Source organism: Sphaerodactylus townsendi, linkage group LG12 (assembly GCF_021028975.2).
Source record: "Sphaerodactylus townsendi isolate TG3544 linkage group LG12, MPM_Stown_v2.3, whole genome shotgun sequence".
NCBI classification, from domain to species: domain Eukaryota; kingdom Metazoa; phylum Chordata; class Lepidosauria; order Squamata; family Sphaerodactylidae; genus Sphaerodactylus; species Sphaerodactylus townsendi.
The window spans coordinates 39,137,939-39,165,062 of NC_059436.1; the positions used below are offsets into that span (position 1 = coordinate 39,137,939).

The 27,124-nt window shown below is 43.7% G+C and overlaps 1 protein-coding gene across 2 annotated transcripts in view; it reads right to left on the bottom strand.

The window, feature by feature from the left end:
• Nucleotides 1–2,756: 2,756 nt before the first annotated feature.
• GSN (gelsolin) overlaps nt 2,757–27,124 on the bottom strand; it is a 64,519-nt gene continuing 40,151 nt past the window's right edge. For both annotated transcript variants that reach the window (XM_048512790.1, XM_048512789.1), the window contains exons 2-17: nt 23,846–24,047; nt 22,978–23,132; nt 20,443–20,604; nt 18,957–19,106; nt 17,107–17,196; nt 15,509–15,641; nt 14,505–14,593; nt 12,651–12,866; nt 9,872–10,005; nt 9,363–9,453; nt 8,620–8,790; nt 7,228–7,402; nt 6,549–6,673; nt 6,200–6,277; nt 4,417–4,477; nt 2,757–3,159 (exon numbers count right to left, since the gene is read on the bottom strand). In XM_048512790.1, coding sequence (XP_048368747.1) covers nt 2,990–3,159; nt 4,417–4,477; nt 6,200–6,277; nt 6,549–6,673; nt 7,228–7,402; nt 8,620–8,790; nt 9,363–9,453; nt 9,872–10,005; nt 12,651–12,866; nt 14,505–14,593; nt 15,509–15,641; nt 17,107–17,196; nt 18,957–19,106; nt 20,443–20,604; nt 22,978–23,132; nt 23,846–24,038 — 2,193 coding nt within the window. In that variant the 5' untranslated portion in view covers nt 24,039–24,047 and the 3' untranslated portion in view covers nt 2,757–2,989. The remainder of the gene's footprint in view (nt 3,160–4,416; nt 4,478–6,199; nt 6,278–6,548; nt 6,674–7,227; nt 7,403–8,619; nt 8,791–9,362; nt 9,454–9,871; nt 10,006–12,650; nt 12,867–14,504; nt 14,594–15,508; nt 15,642–17,106; nt 17,197–18,956; nt 19,107–20,442; nt 20,605–22,977; nt 23,133–23,845; nt 24,048–27,124) is intronic.

The following is a 27,124-nucleotide window of genomic DNA, read 5'->3' on the forward strand; positions in this document are numbered from 1 at the left end:
GCAAAAGAGCTGTTAGCCTGTCTTCACTTTAGATCTCTCTTCTCGTGAGTGTTTTTCTTGATTCCAGTCCCACTTCGAGGGAGGGGACTCTGATTGGTGAAGTTTTCTGTTGGAGATTCTTTCCCATTTGTAAGAATGAGTATTCCCTAGACATGACTTTACCATCACTGCTTATTTGTTTTGGATCTCTCCAACCTTGGGAGTTACATAGACATTTTCCTCTTCTGGATAAAAAAGAAAATCAATATTATTTTGGGAGCGGGTCCAGTTGTGATAAGGGTATGAAAAAAAAATCAGCTGCCAATCTCAGTATGAAAGATTGCAGTTTTCCAAACAGAAGTTCTTGATCTTTTCCCTCTGTCTCTCTCTCCCCTCCTCAGTGTTTATGTTGGGTGGTTGGAGGAAGATAAATCGCCATGGCATTGGCCTTTTGTTGGGAAATATTACTTATAAAACAGAGTTAGTGAAATAAGGAGGCAGAGACAGTTGCTTTTTACTGTAATAAAGTTTTCTTACTTACTAAGAATAAGGGTAAGGTAACTTGGGAGATAACACAAGAAATGTCTTACTAACTAACCAGCTCGTCAGCCAGCTTACTGCTTAGACTATCACAGTGATGGCGAACCTATGGCACGGGTGCCAGAGGTGGCACTCAGAGCCTTCTCTGTGGGCACGCACAAACAGAGTCACCTCCACCCACACACAGACAGACACATATCTAGGCTGGCCTGGGCCACTGGGCTCGATTATTAGTATTAAACCTAATACCTAATTTTGGGGAAGTAGTGTAGGTAACCCTGTTAAGCACTGTTAAACCCCACTGATTTTCATGCAAAGAAGAAAAGTGTGATCCTTTACCTGGGAGTAAGCTCGGTTGCTGGCAATGGGGCTTGCTTCTGAGTAAACCCTCCTAGGGTTGTGATTCACCCATTGGAAGAGTTGCACAATTGCTTCAAAGCAAAGCCACCTTCCACCACCAAGCTTACTTCCGAGTAACGCATGTCTTGGAGCCAACCATTTTTTGTTAACTAAAGCCTCAGTATTCAGGTTAAATTGCTGTGTTGGCACTTTGCGATAAATAAGTGGGTTTTGGGTTGCAATTTGGGCACTCGGTTTCGAAAAGGTTCGCCATCACTGGACTATCACATCGCTAACAAAAAACTGCTACTGAGCACGTGCAGAGTGTTACAAAGAATATACATCTAATGCCTATGTGTGCGACTGCATGTATCAGATGCCAGTCAGCTTAACCAATAGGTATCAATTACCTGGTCACGGACTTCTGACCTCACTAACTAATTAGCATGCAACAGTTAACTCCTTCATTGCTGGATTGTGTGACTGGCACTTTCCAAATCCCAGCACCTTTGCATGCATGAAGCCTGGCCTTGATTCCTGGCACTTGCTCTTAAAGGACAGAAGGCCTAGAGAAAGACCCAAAGGGCGACAGCCAGTCAGAGCAAACTCTACTCAGCGAAATGAACCAAAGGACTGACTCAATGTAAAGCAGTTTCATATATTCTACGACACCTGAAAGGTGGGTGGAAACAAATAAATGGAGCAATCAAAGCCAACAGGAAACTGAAAAGTTCTATAGACACAGCAGATGGAAGTGTCCCATTTGGATACGCCAGACTTTGTCACCACGTATAAATCATGCCCTGTTTTCACACTGAAGATCACGCCCAGAACCTTCTCTCCATTACAAGTTCTTGGAGGCAATTTTCAACGCCTTCCACAATTGCTTGGGTTTCTGAAGGAGTGTTAGACATTGACTATTCCATTTTGGGGAGGATCTAGCTGTACCTAATTTTCAGCAACTTGCTCAACTCTGCAGTTTGTGAAGTGTTAATCAATCAGAGAGCGGCTTTGCATATGTGCAGAGTGAATTCCCCTTCTCTGCCAGTAACGACACCCAGTTTGCATCTATGTGAGACTGTGGCCCTTTCCCCATTTACTGTTTGCGGCGCGCTATTCTCAGCGCGAGTGATTTCAGCCACGGGGTTGTGTTCCCCACTGCCCTGCGCTCTGCGCGGGGTCATCAGAAGGTGCCGTTTCTTCAGTGCCAGAAATGACGCGCGCTGAGGGGACGTGAGAGTGGCAGAGTCGGGGCAGCTGCGTTGTCGCCACCTGGACTCGTGGGGAGTGCTGCTGGACCCCGCGCTATTTGGGGAGAGTAGCGCACAGCAACGGTAAGGGGGGAAAGGGCCTGTGGGATGGAAGAACTCCCCCCAGGGTTTACAAGGTTACTATGGGGAGGTTGCAGTCCTAGAATCTCTCATTAGAACCAGTGCAGTCCAAGAGTTTAAGTGTCTGACCAGGACAGGATTGATCCCAACTTTAAATTCACATTCAACCATGAAACCCGAAGGGTAATTTTGAACCAGTCACCAGAGGTGTAGCAAGGGGGGAAAGCGCCTGGTGCACCAGTGCGTCCTCCACCCCTTCCACGTCAACGTCCGTCCCGCCCTGGAACGCCCCCGTCTCGCCTTGGAACGCCCCCGCCACACCCTCGCCATGCCCCCACAGGGTTATGTGCCCGTTGTGTCACGCTCCCCCCCGCTCGCTTGGAGTTACACCTCTGCCAATCACCCTTTCTCATGCTAGCGTGCCTCACAGTTTGTCGTAAGGGTAAAATAGAGTAGGACTGTGCATGCTGCCCTGTGCATGCTGCCCCTGACCCCTTTCAAGGAAAGGCACGGGGGAAGGGGAGAAGGAATGGATTCAACATTATTGGAACTCAACAGAAAAGGTTGTTCTTTGCAAGTTCCATGTAAGCTTTATTAAAGGTTGTTCTTCAAAGCAGCAACGTAACGATACAGTTTGTGGGCAGATCTCAGCTATGGCACAACTATTTGGCTATTTTTTTAAAAAAAACTAAAATCACAAAGGCCACATCTCTGTGCCTTGTGGAAGAAGAGGGCAGTTGTTCTTTGCAGGTAGTGAAGGCACTGGTTTTTGTTTTCAAAGAGAGAAGTACATTTTTTATTTATGCACCTAGCTCTGCCAGAGCCCTCTGCAAAGGATCCGTGTTCCAGTAATCGTCTTCCCAGCCCAGGAACCAGCCAGTGAAGGTAGGTGGTTCATGATTTTGCCGAATGATGGTGATGGGAGTTCTTCTGTCGCGGTTGGCAGGATCAGTCTCGATGTACCTTGTTGCTGTAAAGGTTAAAAAAAAGAGAGTACAGCTCTGATCTGAAGGCCCAACTGTACCCAGTGGCATACTGCCCTAGGGACATGGGGTCACCCATGTCCTTGGGCACACACTTTTTGGACACATGGGGGCACAGAGCATCCCCTCCAACGTGACAGAAGGCATGCGCCCCAGCTGCACACGCCTTAATTGGCAAATACAATAAAAGACCAAGAGAAGAATGTTTATGTTTATGCCAGGATGGTTCTATATATTCATTAGATCATCTTATGTAAGACTGTAAGAGTTTAGACCAGGAAAGAAGGAAGTTAATTAATCCTATTTTAAATAAATATCAAGGTAGAGACAGGAGGACTCTTATTTCCACATTGGTTGCTGGAACTGATATAGGTGTGACATGTGAGGTTGCTAAATTTGCCTGGATAATTTGTAAAAGGTATAAGGAAGGGTTTAGCTTTTGTAATAATATATTTAATAATTTAATTGTTTAGGATTTTGGCTTGTTGGTTTTATTAAGAACATAAGAGCCAGAGTCCATCTAATCCAGCATTCTGCCACTCGCAGTGGCCCACCAGATGCCTTTGGGAGCTCACATGCAGGATGTGAAAACAATGGCCTTCTGCTGCTGCTTCTGCCGCCAAGCACCTGGTCTGCTAAGGCATTTGCAATCTTAGATCAAGGAGGATCAAGATTGGTAGCCGTAGATCGACTTCTCCTCCATAAATCTGTCCAAGCCCCTTTTAAAGCTATCCTGGTTAGTGGCCATCATCACCTCCTGTGGCAACATATTCGAAACACCAATCACCAATTAGTCCTAATTCTTCCCCCCAGCATTTCCCATGTATGCCCCTGGTTCTAGTATTGTGAGAAAGAGAGAAAAATTTCTCTCTGTCAACATTTTCTACCACATGCATAATTTTATAGACTTCAATCATATCCCCCCTCAGACGTTTCCTCTCCAAACTAAAGTCTCCAAACGCTGCAGCCTCTCCTCATAAGGAAGGTGCTCCAATTAACTTAGTACTTAAGTTAATCTGACGTTTCAGTCTATAGTAATTTGTTGGATATTGTTATGATTTCGGTATATGACTGCAAATAAATTTCAATTCAATTCAATACAGAATGTTTAGAAAGCAGATAACAAAACCCTTTTCTCCCTTCCTGGAACTTAGGGACATTCAGTGTTTGTGGGCAGCAGATTCAGGACAAACCCAAAATAAGTGCTTCTTTACACAATGAGATATGCAGTCAGTCCAACTTACCTGATGCCTGAGCTTCGGTCTTTTCCTCTTCCTGGGCATCTTTTCCGATCCACACATAGACCTTTAAAAATAAAAAGGGGATAATGTGATAAGGAGGGCAGAACCCCAAAATATAAAGCAGCTGCAACAAGAAAGTTTGGGACAGTAGCATAAAGAAACACGAACAACTTCAGAACAACTTAAATAATCTGCAGAATCAAGCAGTAGTTTCTCTTGGGCTGAACTATTACAGGCAGCAGGTAAAGGGATGCAGCATGTGAATGTGTCCCGATGAAAAATACTTTTTTAAACACCCGCGCACACACAAAAATTGAATGTTGGGGTGAAGCGTGGACCAAATGCTTCTTCCTAATAGTTTTCTTCATACTAGGAACTATTCTCAGAAGGAGCAGTCAAACATGTTCAAATGTTCAAATTCAAAAAAAGAGCAGAAATGTATAAAATGCTTTGAAGTTATAAGACAGAACAGGAGGTTGCAAAAGACGTCATGTTAAAATGGGCCAGAGATATGGGCCGACAGATATATTTAGAAGAATGGGAGCAGACCTGGAAAAGACATAATATTTTTACATCGGCACTGAACTTAAAAGAAAACTTCGTAAAGATATTTTTAAGATGGTATTATACCCCTATGAGATTGGCTAGAACGGAGAACGGAGAACGGGAGAAAAGAAGGAAACAGATGTTGGAAATGTAACAGGAAAGAAGGTACCTTTATCCACATGTGGTGGGAATGTAAGGAAATAAGGAAATTTTGGGAAATGATCCTGACAGAAATAGATAAGATTTTTAAAACAAAAATTGGAAGAAAACCAGAAGTTGTCCTCTTGGGTTTGTTTAAAAACGATGTGGTTATTAAAAATACCAATCTATTTCTATATATTTTTTTCAACAACACAAGCCTTTATTGGCATATAACCTATTTCTATATTTACTAAAGATCCCCAAGATCGAAATAGAAAGAATCTGGAAATCAAAGGAACTACCAGAGCTTGAGGAATGGGAACAGAAGATAAAGAATATTATGTCAATTGATAGGCTAACCTGGAAGTCGAAAGAAAATCCAGAGAAGTTCGACAAAGTTTGGGAATTTTACTTACAATATTTGGAAAATTAAGAACCGTAGGAATACCCGACTCTTCTCTTTATCTCTCTCTCTTTCTACACTGTTATGACTAACTTAACATTAATGTTATTAAAATAATAACCCAATTGTATTAAATATACTTAGAAGGTAAATATATACTCTCTTCCGTTTTCTTCTCTATATATGATTGATGTTTAAAGAGTTTTGTATTAAAATACTTATGAAATTGCAGGATAAACCTAGTATACCCCCTCGGCTTTGTTTCTCCCATTACCTTTGTCTTCCTCATATCTGATTGAATTTTAAGTTTTAACAGTTAATGAATAGTTAAGGCTAAGTAAAAGAAATTGGTAAAATGCATTATAACATAGATAGTGTTTAGAAAGTTTTAAGGAATATATGTTGTGATAAATTTCTTCTTGTCGTTTTGTTACTACTTGTGGTGTAAGGGAAAAAGTTGTTGAACATGAAAAAAAAATGTTCCAATTCAAGCATCAGGAAGGAGAATTCAAACATGTTCAAATGTTAAGTTTATCACTTCAGATGACTGCATACATCAGAGCAGCAGCCTCAAGCCTCTCTCCTCCTTTGGGTTTCCAAGTCCAATAAAACAGCAAAGTCTTCTTCACTGTAAAAGGCTCAGTCTCTCTGGTGTGAAGCATGAACAGACTTTGCTGTAAAGGATGAGCTACATACCTGGTCCCAGGCGTCCAACAGCATCACATCATCAGTGGCCAAATCATCTTGGGTCAGCTCTCCAGGAACTTCTTCAATCTAAAAGTAATATTTTTAAAAAATATTTAAAGATAGTATATTTAAAGATAATGGGTAATGGGTATGACTCTTTCAAGTGAAACTGAAAGACACTCACATCCTTGGGTTGCTACCATGAAGAAGACCTCATACCTATTAACCAGCAGGCTAGCTATAAGAGGCATAAGGGGGATCCCTAACAAGATCCAGATCCCATCCCCAACAAGATCCCGATCCTCAGATTCTTGAAAGCAGAGCAACATTCCATGGGGTTGACCAACAAGATACTCACAACAAAGCGTCCACTCTTGTTGGAACAGGCAAAGAGCCGAGGTGGATGAGCGTCCATTTTCTTGTCCTTCAGCCGCGGGGAAGTGCGATATGGAGCTCTACCACCCAAAGCTTCCCAGAAGCTGGCTGCAAAATGGAACAGGAGAATCACAAAGGCTTTACCAGCCACGTCGCCACATTGTCTGCAAGAGGGTGGTACGCGCTGTGTGACACAGCTACAATGGGTGGTATGCACTGAGTGTACCAGCCCTTACTGGAAACATTTCTGCGGGGCTGCTTCTGGCAGCCAGGAGGAAGCCACACTGCACCAGTGCTGCTGGTGACAGCCAGTATGGATTCAGCCAGCAGCAATTGTGACGGGCTTGGGGTCTGGCTACAGGTCTGCTGCCAGACCTCCCCTCAGAGGTCTGACCTCTCAGGGTCAGAGATAGCTGAAGGATGGGGGCAGGGGCGGAGTGAGGGGGTACTGCGCCTGGGGCTCCAGAACATAGAAGACTTAGGCCCCTTCCGCACATGCAAAATAATGCGTTTTCAAACCACTTTCACAACTGTTTGCAAGTGGATTTTGCCATTCCGCACAAGCTTCAAAGAGCATTGAAAGCAGTTTGAAAGTGCATTATTTTGCATGTGCAGAATGAGCCTTAGAAAGGGCCACTATGGTTCAGAATACCACTTCTTACCTGGTTCTTGACCCTCAGCAACCTGGGTTGCCCTCACACCCAGGACCTTCAACAGCGCCTGCGCCCCAGACTTCTCGGCATCGCTGGCCCCTTGGCCAGCCCAGAGGTAAGCAGCAGAGGGAGTTTTTAACACAAAGGCATCGTTAGAATTGAGTTCTTTGGCTGCTGGATCCAGCTGCAAAGGAATAAGCACAGTTTGGCATCAGGGTTGACCATGCAGCTTCTTCTTGAAGCGCTGAGCCTTCTCCACAAAGGCATTCAAATGCCTTTGTTTCTTTTCGACTTCCAGAAAGGCAGACACCATTTACAACATATCTAAAATCATTAACCAAATCAACTCTAAAAATAAAAGCTTTCTTGGAGAGAAGCCCACAGAGCAAAAAAAAGTATTCTGGGAATAAATTACAAGTTAATGGGAACAGCTTGATAATTGGTCATTCTTATCAGCAGGAGAAGAGGAATCTCCCAGTAATGTATCTGGATCATGAAGCGCAATCTGACTTGATATACAAGTCCCAGCAAACTTCAACTCATCTAGGGCTGACTGGATGGCAGTTGAAACTCCCTTCAGTATATAACATTAACAAGATTGCCCCTTTGGACTCTACCAATAAATTATACTGACACCTTATGGCAGTGTTGATTGGAGGCAACTATCTGTCAACAGATCAAATGAAATCCAAGCAGATAACCTTTGAAATGCGCTACCAACTCCCTACAATATTTACATTTGGGTTGGTGGAAACTCCAGGGAAGAAGTCCATTTTCAAGGCCAACAGATTACTATGTAATATCTATTTCTCCTCCAAATGTAATATTGCCCTATCAGCTCTGACATTTGCACCATGTGATGGCTGAAAATTTGGCTTGGATTTAGGAGGCCTGGGTTCCAATCCATGTTAGGGCCACAAAGCTGAACTTGGATTAATAATTCTCTTTTGGCCTAGCCTACCTCATGGCATTGTTGTAAAAAAAAAAATGGGGTTGGGCCATCCTAAACTCCTCAGAGGAAGGGTGGGATATATATGCATGGAATAAATGAACAATTTAAAAGTCCTTTACATCTACATCTATGTACCTGTCACTCAAGTCGTACTATGCAATGCGTTACTACACAGTGGATTTTGTAGTCTTGTGTAACAGTTTTCAGGTATACATATTTTGCTCAGATTGCCTATGGCCACGTATACATTGCATTCCTTATTGTGTTCAAAGTGAATTTAGGTAAATATAGTTCCTGTTTTGATTCTATATTCACAGGACCCCAAATCCCATCATGAATGGAATTAAGCTGTAATACTAATTTGCAACCCACCATCAAGAGCTCCTAAGAAAAGCCCACTTAAGGTTGCAATGTCCTGCCAATGAATTCAGGTTTTATGGATCACTTACCTCTACTGCCCTGGTAGCTCCAGAAGTGCTGGACCGGACTTGGAACAGCCGTGTTGCTGCAGGGCTCGTCTGGCCACCTTCTCTGGAAGTGCCACCCTTGTACACAATCAGAGGTTTCCCGCCAAACAAGCTCATGAGATGAGGTGGTTCTTTGCCCTGGACCACTCGTTTCTGTTGAGAAAGAGGCCCAGAATCAAACTATAGAGGAGGAAAAACTTCAGAATTGATCCTCAGTCATGCAAAGAGTAGCCACTGGAACACATCAGACACTAGGCTTCCACAAAAATAAACCAGCAATTCTATGGATCACACTAAGGTCCTTTGGCTTGTCAACCAGTTACAGAATTTCTCATTCTGCTTTTTAACAAATGAGTCGGTTCAATAGAGATTCTCAACCAACTGGTTCTTGATCCTTTTGATTTCTCTAAGAACAGTCCTTCAAAATTCCATCTTGAAGTTCTTTTTCTTGATTTCTGGTGAAACAGGTGCCCAGCTTTCATCCTGTTTTGTTAGTAAACCCGCTCCTTCCAATGATGCTTGTCTATATGCATACTTTACATGCCGCTGCACTGCATAATGGGTTTTGTAGTCTCATGTCTGCCTAAGCAACAGCTCTCAAGATAAATATCCTCAGCTTTTTAAACAGTCTACTGTAGTGCTGTTCTCTTCAGATTTTATTCCTTCTCTAGTTTTGCTACACCTTAGCCTTAAACAACCTGAACAGTGCGAATGAGTCCAATTACCTGTACAGGAGTGCCGCCCAGTTCTTCATCCAGTTGGACACTAAGAAAAGCTGAAGTTGTGATCTCATCTTGGGAAGAATCAGCACCCTGCCTGGAAAAGACAGGATGAAAACTGAGATATAGCCTTCAGGCCTTTCAGAATTATTTATTTATTTATATTTGTTTGATTGTTTGTTTGTTTGTTTGATTTTGTATACCGACTCATCCCCAAAGAGCTCTAGGCAGTTAAAACAATAATAATATACTTATTTAATTTTTTACTACTACTACTACTACTACTACTACTACTACTACTACTACTACTACTACTACTACTAGTAGTAGTAGTAGTAGTAGTAGTAGCAGTGATGATGATGATGATGATGATGATGATGATGATGAAATCTACTACTATTGTCAACATCATCATCATCATCATCATCATCATCATCATCATCATCTCACATGGGGCTAGAAAGATAGGACAGAAAGGTTTGAACTTACAGATGCAACAAAGGGAATCTACTTACCAAGTATAGATGATTTTCCCCTGCTTGTTTCCATGCCTGTAATCATACAAGATGATATAGCTGTCTCCCCCGTAGAACTGGCCGTAATGCGAAGGATCTACGGGCACCTTGGCAGAACCTTCTATTCTCCAGATCTGTATGGGAAAGAGGGAACAGTGTTTCAAGTAAATACAAGAACAGCTTTTTTTCTTACAAAAATGAACTGCTTATTTCCTGAGTTGTAGAAGCAGAACTGGACAGTGAGTGGAATCAAAAGGCAAATCAAGTAGAATCAAAAGGCAAAAACATGATGCTCCATTTCCTCAATCAAAAACAGCGTTCCCAGAGTGCCTGAGGCCCTGACAGGGCAAAAGGAAGGAGCATCCTGCCCTTTAAAATGAACTCGCTCTGCCTAGCATGTGTCACCAGCAAAGCTCTTGCTATGCTAACATCCCATTTTTGTGGTATGTGCTCGCCCACAGTGCCATCCTAAGAGCACACTGAACAGATCTGAGTAGGACTCTGAGTAGACCTGCTCATGATGACACTGCCCTGGATTAGTATCTCCACTGTGCTGTGGAAGTCTGCTGGGTGACCTTGGGTCGGCCACACTTTCTCAGTTTAACCTATCCTGCAGGGTTGTTGTGAGGATAAAATGGAGGAAGAGGAAGAAGAAAAGTTGGATTTATATTCCCCCCTTTCTCTCCTGTAAGGAGACTCAAAGGGGCTGATCCTCTTACAGATCCTCTGAAGATGCCAGCCACAGATGCAGGCGAAACGTCGGGAGAGAATGCTGCTAGAACATGGCCATACAGCCCGGAAACCACACAGCACCCAATCTCCTTTTCCTTCCCCGCTCACAACAAACACCCTGTGTGGTAGGTGGGACTGAGAGAGATCCGAAGAACTGTGACTAGCCCAAGGAGAAGAGAACAGTGTTGTAAGCCACTTTGGATCCCATTGGAGACGAAAGCAGGACATAAATATCAAAATTAAAAGAAGCCGCCGGAGATGGAGAAACGTCTTGAGTTTTTCGACAAATGCTGCACCCCTTGTTGAATTGTGCGTGTGTGTGCAGTTACTGTACTGTCTTTCCAGGATGGTTTTCTGCACTCAGCATTATGCTTTCTGTTGTCTGCTGTTTTCAGCTACAGACTAGAAGCATCTCCCTAAAGTAGAGTTAAACCCTTCTAAGTCCATTGACTTCTATGAACTTAGAAAAGTGTAGCTCTGCTTACAGTTGCACTGTAGGATGTTACAATGGGGCCAGCAAAATGCATAAAGTTTAACTGGAGGATTGGCTAGGAACTGCAGCAACAGAAACACTGCACAACTTTGAAATGTCCTCTGTTTACCCCTTCCCTCCCCACCTCCCGCCCGCCCAAACAGCTTCTTATACTGCTGGCTTAGTTCTCCAGCACAACCATTAGCAATGATGTAGCTCTCTGGACACAGAGCTCTCTGGACACAGAGCACTCCCTGCTCTTTCAATATTTGCTTCATCTTCCCAGAGTGCAAGGGCTGTAATCTAATACCTGTAGCAATCAAACTGTGAGCCTGCCGCTTTCAAATGTCCACGGCTGGTACGACTGGGTCTTAAGAATGGAACCTAGAATATTTGCTTCTTTCTTCCTTCATTTCTAAAATTTTGCAACTTTTGCCTGGTGAAGGGCTCTGTAGAACTCAAAAGCTTGCACAGCATTTTGCGTCATTTGGATTGGCCTCAGTACAAATGATATTACGTTTTGAGGGTGGTCTGGATTTTCCCTGGGCCGATACAGCTGTTTACAACTTTTTTTCCTTGCAAAATAGCCCTGCAGCACCACCTTCCGGGGGAAAATGGTAAAGCCGGTAAAAATGGCTCTCTGACTTTCCTTGGCTGAATATAAAACTTAGCAGAGACATAAACGTCCAGAGCAAAACAAGCTTGGTCATGAGACAGAGGAGTGGGGAATGAAGCCCAGTTCTCCAGATTAGAGTCTACTTGATCTTAACCATTATACCATGCTGGCCCAGCTTTATCTGTTCTGCAAGTATCTCAAATAACTTTGTTCTTTACCCTCTTCCAGCTGAGAAGGTCAGTCAATAAAACTCTGTGGCTTTTCCCAGCCTCTGCTACAAACAGGATATTGGTCTAGATCACAGGTGTCAAACTCACGCCCCTCCAGATGTTATGGACTACAGTTCCCATCATCCCCTGACAGCATGGTGCTGGCAGGGGATGATGGGAACTGTAGTTCGTAACATCTGGAGGGGTGCAAGTTTGACACCTGTGATCTCGATCAGGGGTGAGCAATTGTTTTTTCCATGGGGCCGCATAAGAAACAGAAAATATTGTGGAGGGCCGGGCCAAAAGGCAGGGGGCGAGGCGCTTTTGAAAGCCCTGTAGAAGCTGGCAGCCAAGGCAACCGGCTTCTGCGGGGCTTTCAAAGGCACCTCGCTCCCCAGCAAGGCAGGAGGGCCAGTCAGGGTCATCCGGCAGGCCGGATGTGGCCCGCGGGCCGTATAATACCCAGGTCTGGTCTAGATGGACCATTAGCCTGATCTGGGATGGTTACTCAGAGCAACACTCTTATTATTCTCATTGCGTTGCCTTTCTTAGGATGTGGAATGGTATAGTATAGCCTGATCTTGCTAAGTACTGGGGTCAGTACTTGTATGGGAGACCACTAAGGAAGGCTCTGCTGAGGAAGGCAGTGGCAAACCACCTCTGTTTCAAAAACCACCATGGTACTGATCTTTTCTAAAACAAGCAATCTCAAACACAGTGTGAAAGCGGGCCTCCTTCCGCCTCAGTTACCTGCTTGTTCCCAGAGCCATCATCTTCCATGCCGTGCTGGGCTGCCATAGTTGGCGTGGTGTGCAGTGTGGCAGCATCGAAAGGCACCTTCTCAATCTTGGCCACATGACCAGAGATGTACGCCACTCCCAAGCCCTCCGTCTGGTCCCTTTCCCGCCAATTCTTGAAGAACTGCTTGAATAGGGGAGTCTCCCCACTCTCCGGAAGGACTTGGATCTGAAATAAAGAAAAGAAGTCTGAGCAGGGACGGACTCACCCTGAGCTAATTTCCTAAGTGCTTTGAACAGCTTGCTGATGAGGTGGCATATACATGTTTTAAATGCATAAATAAGTTTTCTCAAACAGATCTGGGGCTAATCAATAAGTAACTGAGTTCTAAGACTGAAAATCCAAACATGTAATGTAATGTAGCTCTAAAAACAACTATGAGAGACACCAACATGGATATGTACCATGGCACTAGAGAAAAGGCACTTAACTCTCCCCACATCTTGCCATTTCTCTGATCTAAAAAGGTCCCCTCATTGAGGGCTGTTTTAAGTTCCCGCAGGGGGAAAAGACTGCTATTGTGCCTTCCGAGGCTGAAAGCAGCAGAAAGCAGCTTTTTTGATTTGGGAAATGGAGCAGAGGAAAGAGTGAAACCCTCCCACCCTCCCCCTAGCATCATGGCCACAGTTCTTGAATCACCCTGCAGCTGATTTTCAAGGTCAAATAAACACATTTTGGCATTCCTGTCATGGAACTCCAATGTCACATGTAACTATGGCTATTAAGTTTATAACCAGCAAGGATGAAGCAATTCAAGGGTACATTGATACTGCAAAGCTAGATGGGTTTTAGACCAATTTAACACTCACAGTCTTCTGCAATTAATCCAAACAACTGACATTTGAGGGGGAGCTGAGATGCGGCTCTGAAACAAAGCTACAATTCCCAGAGACCACTGTGGAGATGGCATAACTGTTAATCAGGTTTAAGTCTGTGGGGCAGACAGACCATGCCTGAGGTGAATTCCAGATGTTCTGGAGAAAGAAAGCATTGGCTTTTGGATAACATGGGGATAAATTCCCACAGAGGTTGATATAATTAAACATTTGAGGGAATGGTCAGATTTAACTCATTGGCCAAACTGTTTTCTGAGGCAGAAGCCTCCATTTTGTGATAAGAACAGAGGAGCCGCCAGGGGTATTGCCCATGACGTAATCTCCAAAATGTTATAAGGGTGAGAGGTCCACAGTCCTTATTCATCTTTCATTATAAAGTCCTTCACATCTTAGCTACTATGGAAGAAGCAACTAGACATGCCCACCACTGTATTTTGTGAGGAGGTAATGAATCATTATCATTTTACGAGCAGGAAATCAAGAAAGAGAGAGAGGAGAATTGCCTCAGAAACACCCTTTACTTGTACTGCTGAGCCAGTCAGTCAGCTAGTAGTATAACAAAGCTAGGCTGCATTAGGAGTCCAATTTCATAGCCCCATGCAGTGTTTCAATTTCAGATGTGCTATTTTACTAAATTAGATTAGAATGTCAAAGGGCATTCATGATGGTTATCTTTACCCAATGTCATCTTCACAACAAACCTGTGAAGTAGGTTAGGCCGAGAGGTCGAAGGTCACCCAGCAGGCTTCATGACTGAGTAGGGATCTGAATGACGATCTAGGCAGATACTCTACCCGCTACACCATATTGACATCTCACTGTCTCTTCCCACCATATTCTTCCTTTAAGAGGGACTTTAGAGATTTCTTAGGAGATTCTCTGTCCACAGTGTTTGTTTAAGCTTAGCTTCAATCTGTAACTGAACTGAAAACTGTAGTTGAACTACAACCAACTTTCCTTTGATCCTCACCTGTGTGTGCCGGGGATAGCCCATCTTGGTGATAAAATCAGAAGCGGTTTTCAGTGCTGCTTTCCTTTCTTCAGCATTGGCGTTTTTTCCTATGGTCAGAACAGGTATGTGAGAATCCTGGCATCTTTTAGGCAATCACAGAATTAGTTGATCAACCACATAAGGGTGAGCCAACTTATTAACTGATCGAATCAGCATACCTTTGAATTCAAACAAAACATTTGTTCTGTGGAAAAAATTGCTTTTAGTCAGAGCAGGCACCATCTTAGAAGAAAGTGTAACAGAATGCAAGAACATAAAAAGAGCCATGCTGGATCAGACCAAGGGCCCACCTAGTTCTGAATTCTGTTCACATAAAGGCCCCACCTAGTTCTGAATTCTGTTCACATAAAGAAACGTCTCATCTAACATGATACCAAAAAAGGGACATGAGAAAGGTTTATAAAATCATGCATGAGGTGGAGACAACGAGAACTTCTTTTCTCTCTCCCTTGCTACAAGTTAGGGTCACTCAATGAATTTGAAGGGTAGTAGATGCAGAACAGACAACAGGAACTAGTTCTCCACTCAAGACACAAATAACACAGGAAACTACTTCCTTAGGATGTAAATCAGGGTGCCTTGCAGAGGTGGCTTTTTAAAAGGATCAGGCAAATCCACGGAAGACTGGTCTACTGATAGCTATTAGGCATGATAACAAAATGAAACCTCCATATACAGAGCAAGTATACACCCATGAAACAGAAAATGAGGATAAGCAATTGAGATGACTATCACTATTGCATACGCAAGCTTCCAGGGGCATCTATCTGGCCGCTACTGTCAACAAAATCCTAAAATAAGACAGATGGTTGCAAGGTCCAGTCTGGCAATGTTAATGTTTATTCACAAAAAGTAACTCTACTAAAACACAAACAGGAAATTCACATCCATGCTCAGTAAAGCACATGCGTACATAGGAAACCATAGGAAACCACAACGCGTACACTCTGGTTCAGCCATACCTTTCCAGACAAAGATCTTTCCATCGGTGCCATGGTCAAGAATAAAGCAGTCATCTGAGTTCAAGGCTGCCTGGGAGAACGGGTTCTCATCGGCCACCAGAGAAACTGCCATAGTCCCTGCGCCATTGGACACCTGTTGACATAATGGCAGAGGAGGCTCTTTTAAGAAGAAGAGGAGGAGGAGGAGTTTGGATTTATATCCCACTTTTCTCAGCAGTGAGGAGTCTCAAAGCAGCTTATGAACTCCCTCCCTTCCTCTCCCCACAATAGACACCTGGTGAGGTAGGTGGGACTGAGAGATTTCTGAAAGAACAGTGAGTAGTCCAAGGTCACGGCTTCATGTGGAAGAGTGAGGAAACAAATCCAGTTCACCAGATAAGAGTCCACCACTCATGTGGAGGTGTGAGGAATCAAACCCGATTCTCAAGATTAAAGTCTACCACTCTTAACTACTACACCACGCTGGCTCTCAACTATTTCAAAAAGATAATCATAACCTTCCTCCACACTGGCAAATTCCTCCCCACTTCCTGCCCCAGACTTTAGCCAATCAGTGAATAGGAGTAATGGCACTCTGCAGAAACTCAGAGATGGGTTTTTTCTATCTCTCTTTGCATTTTCCAAAGGTGACACTCAGAAGTATGCCCTAGAACTGACAGCGATGTCAAATTAAGCCAGAACCTGCCTCATATTTGGAAAGACTTTCTCTGAAAAGCCTTTGATACCATTTCTTTTATGAGACCCTGTTCGCATACCCAGGAGAGTGAGGTGGTAAAATGGACTGAGTAATTTCAGACTTCCATGGCTGAATTCCAGTTCAGAATGCTTCTTTGTGTGGGGCAAAACTCCATGCGATGAGGAACCCAGAACAGCGAGGAGAAAAGTTCTACGCATTCTCTTTGATAGTTATGCTATTTGTGAGGATTTTTCAACATGGGGAACATTTCAAAGTACTACTATTAATAAAAAAATAATGTATATTTTGCTTTTCTTCCCATTGAGGACACAAAGCAGCTTACAAAATTGATCCTCCATTATATCCTTACAACAAGAAGGCAGGTTAAGCTGAGAGAGAATAATGGCCCAAAGTCAACCGCTGGGATTTATGACAGAGTGGGCGTTTGTACCAGGGTCTCTCATACCTGGGATTATAATAAGATACTCTATTGAATGCATATTCTTCCCAATAAACCTATTTCCATGTCCCTCGTGTTGTTTCAGATTTCAGATTGTAAGCTTCTCTGGGAAGGGACCACTTGCCTTTCGTCAAGCGGCATGCATTGATAGCACTATATATACCCAAATTTTAAAAAATGCCCTTATGCACACAATTGGCATTATGTTCATATCATCAAGAGTCAAATTCAACAGGCTCTGGCTAAAAATTGCCAAAGTTGAGTTGGAAGAAATAATAAACTAATGAAGGGCTCTGTTGACTGTTTTCCCAGAATGCACTCTGCTCAGAGCCTATCATGGAGACTCTCAGGCTGCCCTTTGTACCTATCAGTGATAAATCCCCATCCCCACACCAGTATATCTTTCCTATTTGCTTTGGCTGCCCCACCCCCACACCAGTATATCTTTGCTTTGGCGGATACCTTGTACAGCTTGGCCAACCTTCGATTGGATGCATCGGCCTGTACATCATCAGTGGTACCTGCAGGAAGGCTAGGCTTGGGCCCCAAGACCTGAAAGTCCAAGAGCAGGAAGGAAGGAAAGTAAGAATTATCAAACCTGCTGGGTCTTTGCTCTCTGGATGCTCTCACAAAAGATACAATTAAGACCCACATGAGAAAATCAACAGCAAATTCATGTCCAGGGACCAGATGTATGCATGCTGCATCAGAGGCTAACTATGAAAAGTGTTGTGCATGGAGGGGGGCTAAATAACCAACACAGAAACTTTAGGAAAACTTATTTTAGGAAGAATTGATTTTTAAAAGTTGATTCCAGGATGGAGACTTAAGTTGCATTCAGGACATCATGGTAAATTGTGGCTAGATTAAACCGTGGTTTGTAAAACAAGATTTGGTTTTTCTACCAGTTGGAAATAACTCAGAGGCTTAGCGATGTGAGTTGGTAGTAGCAAAATAAAGCAGGAGTCCAGTGACACCTTAAAAGACTGAGGCCCCTTCCGCACACGCAAAATAATGTGTTTTCAAACCACTTTCACAACTGTTTGCAAGTGGATTTTGCCATTCCGCACAGCTTCAAAGAGCATTGAAAGCAGTTTGAAAGTGCATTATTCTGCATGTGCGGAATGAGCCTAACTAAATTATTCCAGCATAATCTTTCAAGATTCAGAGCTCCCTTCATTAGATACATGAAGTATATATTCACAGCAGATGTATTTATACTTAAAATTACAAGCAACAGAATGTTGCAACAAAGTATTGCTTGTAACTTTAAGCCCAAACACTTCTGATATGGAGTTACACTCCAGTACATCTGATAAAGGAAATTCTGACTGATAAAGGAAATTCTGGATTGAGAACTGGGGTGTTACAATCATGTCCCCATTTTCATTTTTTGCAGTTTTGGAAGAGAGCAGGTTTGTAAGGCAGAGATGAGAAGGGACTTGGTCCATTACCTTCAAGTCCTGCCTTCAATTGATCTGTTGGCTGCAATCACTTTCTAAAGACGGGAGGTCGAAGGGACCGTATGGTCCACTTTCACAAGCATAACAAGGCATGTTGCCAGAGAGGAAATGGATGTGTTGCTAGGAGTTATCACAAGCTTTAAAGTGGAAAGTCAATCTTTAGTTCCTGTTTGAGCCAACCTGACTTGGGGACAAACCACACTCTACATGAAAGATCAATGACCTAAAAAGAATATACCGCTACTTAGCTCAGTATTGTGAATCTCCTTTTTGTTTTCCTACTGAAATATGTTGTTGCAATTTTTTTCAAAGAGGTGGCAGTGAATCCTTAACCCTTTCCTTTCTAGCAATTTAAAATCTAAATGGTCTCTTCCAAGCTGCAGGATAAAATGCAGGCGCTTGTAGATCCAATTGGAGGATTTCATTTGGTTGGGGAGAAATGGTTCAACGTTCCCTCCAAAGTACCAACTGCCTAAAAACTGGTCTTCTTCGGCTGCATTTCAGCGAACAAACCTACCAACAACATTTGCGTGATCCACTCACAACTCTTCCATGTAATGGTTTGGCCTCAAAGTTATTTTCATCCACCCATTTATATTATTTCTACAAGGAGCTCAAAGCAGTCTGCGCTCTCATTATAAGAAACCCCTGAAGTAGCTGACAGACAGAAAAGGGCTTGCCCAAGGTCATCCAGCAAGATCTGCAACTGAGCAGATTTTGATTTGAAGCTCCTTTAACCTCCACTAAAATGGCATCGAGTAAATCACACTGGCTTCTGTGTTGAGTTACAGTGCAAAATGAAGATGAGTTTGAAATGAAAATGAAAGCCATGAAGGAATAAACAATGACCTGGAGCATCTCTTCCCTTTCGGCACCTTCATCTGTGACGTAGACACTCGCACGGCCACTTCGCTCGTTGTCCCGGATACCCTTAGCGACCTGCGTGGCCTTCAGCCTTTCAAACCGGTTGCTCTGAGAGCCGCACCACTGATGAATATTCTGTAGGACACAAAGCGAGTTCCAAAGGATGAATGCTGCCACCATGTGAGACAGGAAGACTTGGTTAACACATGATGCAAAGAGTATGTCATTGCCTCAAGAAACACACCCAGCCAAGGAAGACACGTTAAAGCAGTGGGATGATGGAGTCTAATAATCTGTAGCTGGTAAAAGCTCTGGCCAACCCCCATCCCTCCCCTGCACCTGTTTACTCAAAACAGTTATTTGTTGCCTTTCCATAATTCAAGGTAGTCCCCCCCAAATAGCCACATAACTGTCCACCCTAGAAATCAATATATAATAAAGGTTAAAAAAATTGGCCTGACCAGTTGCATATGCTCAAAGCCAACATATGCCTCAAGCTTAGGATGTTTCTTAGATACTTGCTTCAGGCTGGAACATTTTATAGGATGAACTAGAAAGGAATGCCTACTTTGTAAAGAGGTTGGATAGGGTTGCCGATCTCCAGGTGATGCCTGAAGATCTTCTGGAATTACCACTGATCTCCAAATGGCAAAGATCGGATCGCTTGGCTGTTTGGAAGGTGGATTCTACAGAATCACATCCCTGTTGAGCTTCCTCTGCAAATCCTGCCCTTCCCAGACTCCATTCCTAAATCGCTAGCAATTTCCAAACCTGGAATTGGCAACCCTACACTTGCACCGAGCTGTGACTCTGGGTTTTTTGGAAAGCATCAAATGCAGGATGCAAATCTAATTGATGATTGCATTTTTCTAACATTTAGTCATTGTACAGTTGCAAGCAGCCTGTTTGAGTGCCATATCTGATAATAATAATGAAGTGTTTGTCCCGCAGCCTTGCCTTAATTCATGCAGGGTCAGCATCAGGGATTGGCAACCCAGGGCACCTCTTAAGGTCTCTGGGCCTCTAGGCCAAATGCAATGAGTGGTAGTGGAGTAAGCTGCACACAAGGCAATTCTGGTCCATTGCCTCCTTCAGGAACTGCTTGCATTTGGCCTAGAAACTTCCATGATTGTGTGGTGACTGTCTTGTTTCGTTTAGACTGGCCAGCACTTGTGGGGCTGAAAGCATTGGAAGGAAGACACATTCTCCTCTCTCATTTTGCCTCAAAAGAGGGCAGTGGATGGGGCTGTAACTAGAAGAGAAATAAAGCCATGGGGATGGGATGTTCCATGATTGTGGGGGAGAGACATGAGCCATGAATGGAGAGGAAACTGGCAGCAGTTGTAAGGAGGAAAATGTGATGGAAAAACCAACAGAAATTTTGTGTTCCCAAAGCTCCCTGAAAACTTCCAGCCGAACCTGAGTTCAAACTCCAAGATGTTGCTCTGTGCAGAAGCTACAAGAAACTCACACTGCCAAGATCCAAGATGAAGCAATCGCCGGTGTTGAAGCTGTCCCAGTTGACGGGGACTTCCGTGGCTCGTGCCGTTCGCCTGCCTTTGACCTGGAGAAGCCTCTGAACAGTCACTTCATTGGGAACGACATGCCGGAAGCCAGAAGCCACCCCACCAGCCTGGAGAGGTAAAAAGAAAATGCATTAGTTCTCCAACAAGACAAGGAACTTGGATTTGCCTGCCTGAATATCAGCCAGCTCAGATGGAGAGGGCCTTTGATGGCAGAATAACTGGGGATTTGCAGATTCTCACTTTGATGGCTACTTCTTCTGTGAAATAAATGGTCACTGGGTCTTTAAGAGCAAAGTGGATTGAAAGTCTCTTGAACTTTCAGTCCACTTTGCAGCTGGATTTTACTATGCGATATGCAATTCTCTCCATGAGATTGCATTAGCCAAAGTTTTGCAAGATGAAGTGGCAAACAGAACAAAGGATCAAAAAGAAGCACTGACAGCTAACTGGCAAGTAGGTTATCCACCAAATTAACATTTTAAAGCCCCAATAAAAGCAACAATAAAGAAGCAAAGGACAGTTCAATGATATTGTGAAACATCTGTTCAGATAAGCCACTGAAAAAAAATTAGAGTGCTTCCACATACTTTGAGAATGACATGCCAAAACTACACAAAATAAACTGTCAAATACATCCCTAGCAGGGATTTTTGTTAATATTTTTATCTATTATTTTATGCTAGAGCTTTTGAATAAGTCTGTGTACCTCATAAGAACATAAGAAAGAGCCTGCTGGATCAGACCAGAGTCCATCTAGTCCAGCACTCTGCTACTCGCAGTGGCCCACCAGATGCCTTTGGGAGCTCACATGCAGGATGTGAAAGCAATGGCCTTCTGCTGCTGCTGCTCCCGAGTACCTGGTCTGCTCAGGTATTTGCAGTCTCAGATCAAGGAGGATCAAGACCTCCTATGCTGTATATTAATTTTAACTGGACCAATAAAGGTGTCTGGCTGTCTTTTGTCTGTCCACATTGGATTGGGGGCAACTGGCAAATCTCAGCACACACACATGCTCTGTTGCAGACCCTAAATTTGCAGAGGATCTTCAATGGCATTCACATCACTACCAACCCAGATAGTTTGACCAGGCTGGCACTAGTCCAGCATGCTCAGGGATTGGACTAGGTGAGACACAAACACATGGTACCGCCTTATAGACAAAGTGTGTCTGGTTTACTCTGACTGGCAGCAGCTCTCCACGATTTCAGAGAGAGCTTTTTCATGTTACCTGCTACCTGATCTTTTTGACTGGAGATGCCAGAACTTGAACCTGGGGCTTTCAGCATGCAAGGCAAATGCTCTGCCACTGAGCTACTGTCCCTCCCCTAAATCAGATTCTTTCCTGTTTCCTGTCAGTCCTACAGTCCCTAACTGTAAATACCTGGCAATAGAATGTCCCCCACTGAGCAAGACTCCAGTGCACATTTCATTCAACAGGAGTGCATGCAAATGATTGGTTGGTGTTACAGGCCATTTACGCACTTGTCTCCTTCACACTGAGTGTTCATTTGCTTCAGGTTGGATTCTTGGTTACGCACACATTTCTTCCTCTTTAGAATTTAGTGCACTCTCAGATCACAGAAACCTTGCGGCTTCCTAAACCTGTGAAAGTGTGACTTTTTGTCTCTCTTCACGGGGAGAGTGAAGGACAGCAGTATGCATTCAGCTTTCTTCAGGTTTTCCCATTCCTCCCCATCCTTCCCTGCCCACACAGCAGCAGTTCCACCCACTCTTCAGGCCAGCTTTTCAGGAGGATCAAAGGGCTTCTTCTTTTTTTTTCCTATACTGTAGGTCTATCACAGGGGTGACAGACCATTGAAATGGTGGGGGGGGGGAGTGGCAGGCTTCCTGCCCAATTGGAGGTTGCAGAAACAACAAGGAAGCGCGGGGTGGGGTAGTGGGATGGGTTGCGGGCTCGGCTTGGTAGATATTTCCAGTGAAAACAAACAAAAGCAGGAAAACTCCACTGAGGAGCAAATAGCCACAGAGTAAGCACTGCATGCATAAATAGCCGCAGTGTCAATACACTGTATTGTTTTCTGGTTGTTTTACAAGAGCACACTTCTGAAACAAATACAATCAATGTGATTATTCCAAAATAAGAAGATGGCATTGGTAAAAGAGGCAGGGAGAAATGCAGTGGGGATGCATACAGAAACGATCCACATCAGCACATTCACCGTACAGAATCTAATTTCCAAATTGGCTGTGTGAGATCCGAACCAGCTGCCTCCTCCTCTGCCAGCAGCTCAGACCCATATTGCTTCCTTGGACAACTGGAAAATCTCCCCAGCACTCTCCCACTGGATACTGCTTTTCTCTACCCTCTCCATTTCAGCTTATTGAAAATATTTGGACAGGCATTTATGACCTACCATTAGCAAATTAAGCAACAATTATTCAGCCCCCCATAAGAAGACTAGCAAGCCAGTAACTCTGTGCTAAAGAAATACAGGCCCCCTGACCCGAGTGGCACTCACTTTGTACTTGATGCTTGGTTTAAAGTACCCCAGAAAGGTTGAAGACTCGTGTCCTTGCACCTCCCGATGCTGCACTGCCTTGCCGCCAAGGTAATCATCCAACTGGACTGTGAAGATGGCCGCAGATCCGCTCTCATCTTGGCTGCACTGTTCCCCTAGGAATCAGAAAAGAAGGAAACGCAAGAGTCAACAAGACATCAGATCACTGCCAGTCAGACAGACTCAGCAAGATCCACTATTGGTTGTTGTGGGTTCTCTGGGCTGTGTGGCCATGGTCTGGTATATTTGGTAGATCTTGTTCCTAACGTTTCGCCTGCATGTGTGGCTGGCATCTTCAGAAGTCAGACTTCCCTCTGTGATACATCTCTGATGCCAGCCACAGATGCAGGCGAAACATTAGGAACAAGATCTACCAGACCACGGCCACACAGCCAGGAAAACACACAACAACCAGGTGAATCCGGCCGTGAAAGCCTTCAACAATACAAAGATCCACTATGTTTGTATTACCTGAATTTTTCAGCACTTGGATACTTACGAGGCTAATTTGCCCATTTCTTTTGCATGCCATTTGCAAAGGGTTACCTGCATCCACTTTTTTATTTTGCTTGGAGGGTCCTTAGGGACCCTAAATTGGGTGGAAAGTTGGCGTAGGCATGTTTTAAATCAATAAATCACAGAAAACTGTAATTTTACTTTTTTTAAATACAGAAAGCAGGGGACCAAGTTGTAGGAGAATTCCTTCTGTGTAGGGAAGGGGGTGACAAAAAGAAGTACCAGATCTTGCAGCCAGTCCCAATCTTGTAACTGCAATGGAGAGCCAAGCAGCCCCACATCTGCATGACCCTATAGGAGGAGTTTCCCTTACCCAGCCAGAAATGAAGATCGTACTGCAGATTCCCACTGCGCTGCCGGATAGTGTTCAGGACCACGTAGGCATCTCCGGTAAAGAAATCCCCATAAGAGTTTCTTGGAACTGGCACCAGGTCGAACCTCTCGATCCGCCAGATCTGAAGGCCAGGCTCCCTTCCAGCTTTCAGGAATTCGGCGTGCTCCACCATGCTAACGGGCTGAGAGGTGGCAAGGAATGAAAAACAACTCAGTCCGGTTCGCTCTGCACAAGGAGGCCTTTGTACTCTGTTGCTCTTCTATGCTGCCTCCAGGGAAAGATTGCTGGATTTTTCCAGCAACCAATTTCCACCAATGAGAGATGACAAAAGCAGAAATTTGCCCATAAGAAGCTGCTTGCTGGATTGGACCACGTAGTTTAGCATCCTGCTTTCCACAGTGGCCAATCAGAAGGCCTCCAAACCTCCCTCTAATATCTTTCCCTACAACTGGCAGTTAGAAGTATGCTGCCTTTGAGTACTGGAAACCCCATTTAGCAACTGAAGGATCTATGTCTGGTTCTCTTTTTAAAAGTTTGAGGCTATCCCTATGTTCTGCGGCAGAAATAATGACGTTTTTAAAAAGCGGTCTTCTTTTCTAAACTAAAAAGCACCGTATGTTTTAACCTCAATATGTGGAGGATCGATATTTGAGCGGCACGTTGGGGGAAGTGGAGAAGTGCAAGAACCTCAAGGATTTCCAAAGCATATTCTTGTATGGAACAAAAATATGTTAATTACATTTTAAGATAGCCATCCAGTTTCTGCAACAACATATTCACAAATGTACAGGCTGAGCAGATATTAGAAGGGCACAGAAGCAAGTACACAGAAAGCAACTGATTCATGGCGACGTAATTCCAATTTCCAAAATCTCAGATTCAAAACCAGTTATCCCACCACCACACCCCCAGTTCTGCTCCAGCTCAGACTGAGCATGACAGTTTTAGCCTTCATATGTGATTTGGTTCCAAGTACATTGCAAAATGCCTTCGGTCAAACAATAACCCAACCTATGCACATGTATGCAGAGGCGTATCTAGGGAAAATATAGCCTGGTGCAAAATCTGAGTTTTCCGTCCCCATCCCCAGTCTGGGCAGCCGCCCTCCCCCACCACAACCAAACAACGTTTTTTGTACCAGGTCTTGAATTCAGTATATGGACCTGGGGGGGGAGGGGAAAGAGGAAGGATGTGGGGGGGGATTTTCTGTGCCCCACATGACTAAATGGCCACAGCCCGGGGACATTTGATCCCACATGTCCCTCTGGGCAGTACGCCCCTGCACGTATGTGCTGCCAAGTCGCTTCCAACTTATGACAACCTTATGAATTAATGACCTCCAAAACCCCAATTCATTAACAGCCTTGTTCAGTTCTTGTCTACGTTGCATAATAAATCAGCATGACTCTAAGAGCGATTCATAACCATATGTTTACTTATTATTTTTTTTACAATTCTCTTATATAAAATAACATGCAATATATTACTCTCCATAGGAGGAGCTGGAAGCAGCTCTGTTGGCAAACTGTGCTAAATGCTGCCAACACTGATTGAACTTTCCATGCTGGCAGGGAGACAGGGAGGTTACCTAGCAGTGATTTGATGCTATCGACACCCAATTTAATTCCACCAGTTATTTATATTGCAAGCTATATTCGCTGTTGCCAGCTACTGCTAACTCCCTTCAGCTCCTTAAACAAGCCTGTTTCCTAACTCCTCCCTGTGGAGGGGAACAAACTGTCATTAACTCCTAGCTTACAATTCACTCACACAATATAGAAAAGGCTGGATGATAAATGACGAAACAGACACAAGATTAGCAGACACTGCTAATCTTTTGTAACTGGGGACTCTTTCTTGACTAAAGAGTGCTATGTTGTTTATATGCAAGAGAAATCAATGGAGAGTCAGCATGGTGCAATAGTTAGATGAATACTCTTTTTTAACGTAACATGTTTATTCGTACTTATCTTTCCAACACAGAGAAAAATAAAAATTCACCAGGTTACATAGTACTTATTCCACACAGACTCCCAGTTCTTTCTGCACTTAAAAGTAACTCTTAAAAACTTGGGGTTTTTTTAGTGTTTGGCCATTTTGGCTCATTCTGCACATGCAGAATAATGCACTTTCAAACTGCTTTCAGTGCTCTTTGAAGCTGTGCGGAATAGCAAAATCCACCTGCAAGCAGTTGTGAAAGTGGTTTGAAAGTGCATTATTTTGCATGTGCGGAAGGGGCCTAAATTAACTTTTCTCTATTGGTGGTTTTGGAATAATCTCCCTTAAGAGGTTCGCTAGGCACCTACCCTGCATGGCCTTAGGTGCATGGCAAAGACTTTCCTCTTCCCCCAGGCATCTGGTTAGACCTGCTGGATGCCCCCTTTAGGATGCTGCTGGTTGCGGGGGTGTGTGTGTGTGTGTGTGTGTGTGTGTGTTGAGGATTAGGATTGGATTTTTAACTTTTGTGTGTTGGGTTTTTAACAGATGTATTTATTTAATGAGATGCTTTTAATGCTGTAGCAGCCTAGAGATCCTGTGTATAGGTGAGGTATAAATGTAAATAAATAAATAAATAACTTCAAGCAAAATTAGGGAGACCCGGGATCAAATTCTCACTGCGCCACAGAACCTTACTTGGTGACTTTCGACCAGTCACTGTCTCGCAGACTATCCAGGGTTATTGATGTGAGAATGAAACTAAAAGAATGGAGAATAATGTCAGCTGCTTTGGGTGCCCACTTGGGAGAAAAAGTGGGGTATAAGTATCTAAATAAATAAAAATCAGTAACCCATCCTGCTTTTATCCCACCCTTCCTCCTAGAACAGTGGTTCTCAACCTTCCTAACGCCACGACCCTTTCATACAGTTCCTCATGTTGTGGAGACCCCCAACCATAAAATCTAGTGAGGAGGATTTTAGTCCCCTTTTCAAGTAAAAAGGGGAAGTTGCCAAGATCTTAGGGAAGGATCTTTTCCAGGTCATGATCGCTAATGAGAACTTGACCTTCATTTTGTTTGCTAATTGCATTTTATATCACCCTTTCTCAAAGGAGATTTGGGAAAGCAAATTACGCTCTCCTCTCCTTCATTTTATCTTTCCCACAGCCCAGGAAAGTAAATGAAGTTGATACAACTGACTCAAGGTCACCTGGTGAGTTTAGCAGCAGAGTAGGGAGTTAAACCTGGGTCTCCACAGGCCTGGGCCATCTATCTTATCCCCAAACCACGGTACCTGACCATTTTGCTTACTTGCTTGCCC